Source organism: Trichinella spiralis (genome assembly GCF_000181795.1).
Source record: "Trichinella spiralis strain ISS 195 chromosome Unknown Scfld4769, whole genome shotgun sequence".
Lineage (NCBI taxonomy): Eukaryota > Metazoa > Nematoda > Enoplea > Trichinellida > Trichinellidae > Trichinella > Trichinella spiralis.
The window spans coordinates 1-1,276 of record NW_003531708.1 but is presented as its reverse complement, the minus strand read 5'-3'; the positions used below and the strand labels follow the sequence as shown (position 1 = coordinate 1,276).

General features: G+C 31.4%; 1 protein-coding gene across 1 annotated transcript; it reads left to right on the top strand.

Moving 5' to 3' along the window:
- On the top strand, window positions 1-1,086 carry Tsp_13517 (hypothetical protein; the record flags this gene model as incomplete). Its single annotated transcript, XM_003367144.1, has 2 exons — window positions 1-408; window positions 599-1,086. Coding segments are annotated over 2 exons (896 nt in total), but the record flags the coding sequence as incomplete, so codon positions are not given.
- Window positions 1,087-1,276: the final 190 nt, after the last annotated feature.

Sequence of the window (1,276 nt, the reverse complement as noted above, 5' to 3'; positions counted from 1 at the left end):
TTGGAAAGCTGATAGACAAATGCTATCAGTGTGCCGGTTTGGAAGCTTCTGAGAAGGATAACAAAAAATTTATAAATGACATCTCAAGCAATGGAATCACTAGTGAAAACAAGCCAATTCAAACAAAATCATCTGGTCATTCAAAGTTCATTTATAATCCAAGGAATCCGAAGTATCGTTATTATCATATTATTCAAGGATGGTTGAAAGAGCAGAAGACTGATGTGCCTGGGATATTTTCGACAGGAAGGTATGGTTATAAGCAAGTTTATTTGGATATACCAGAAAAAATGTTGGAAGATTTTCAAGAGAGGAACATACATTTCAAGCATACAATAGAAATGATGGCCAATGTTCAGATACATTTTTTGAAAAAGAAAGTTTCTATTATTGGAGAAGATGATAGAAGTATTGATGCGGCAATACTAATTTTTTTTGCATATAAATAATTATCCATCGTTTTTCAACATTGCGTGTGAAATGGTGTTAAAATATTTGATCAACATGGAAAATGTGACGAGCTTAACTGATGTTCAATTGGAAACACTGGAACATGGCCTGAATTGTTCAAAAAAGGTCAACGATTTTCAAAATACAGGTGAAAGTGATGATAGATGGTATCCATTGAAAGCGGATGATGGATATTGTCCATTTTTGGCACCGATTCCGAGAAGAAATGAAGCTGATGAGTGGAATAAATACTATTATGATTTTATGAGCACAAATTTGTCATTTCATGAACAGCAACGGAAAGATTTGTTTTTTGAACCGGTGAAACATGAAAACGTTATGCGTCGAAATCCGTATAGGTATAAGAAATTAATAATAATCAAATCTTCGGATGTTGAGAAATTGGTTGGAAAACATGGAAGTGTTTTATGGGCAATTCAAACGATCACCGACACGTTGATCATTATTGAAAATTTCACGTTTACAAAGAATTTCAAAAGAATAATCTTTTGTGCGGCAAATGCAAGAAATTTGAGATCAACTATCCACTTTATCCGTATTTTGATTGAAAATAAGTTAAATGTTCAACGTCTTGCTGATAATATGGCGAAGGTTGCAAATTTGAATTTTTCTTAATGGAAATGATGAAAATTTCAACGATGAAGAAAACCGATGAAAAAATTGAAAATAGCTTGCATATTTTATTTTAAAATTTTTATAAAATGTTTCATTATTATCCCTTTTACGTTTGCATAAATTTTAGATTGACTTGTTTTTCTAATTTCATGCGCATTTGATTTTTGTAAATAATGAAAGATGATTCTTT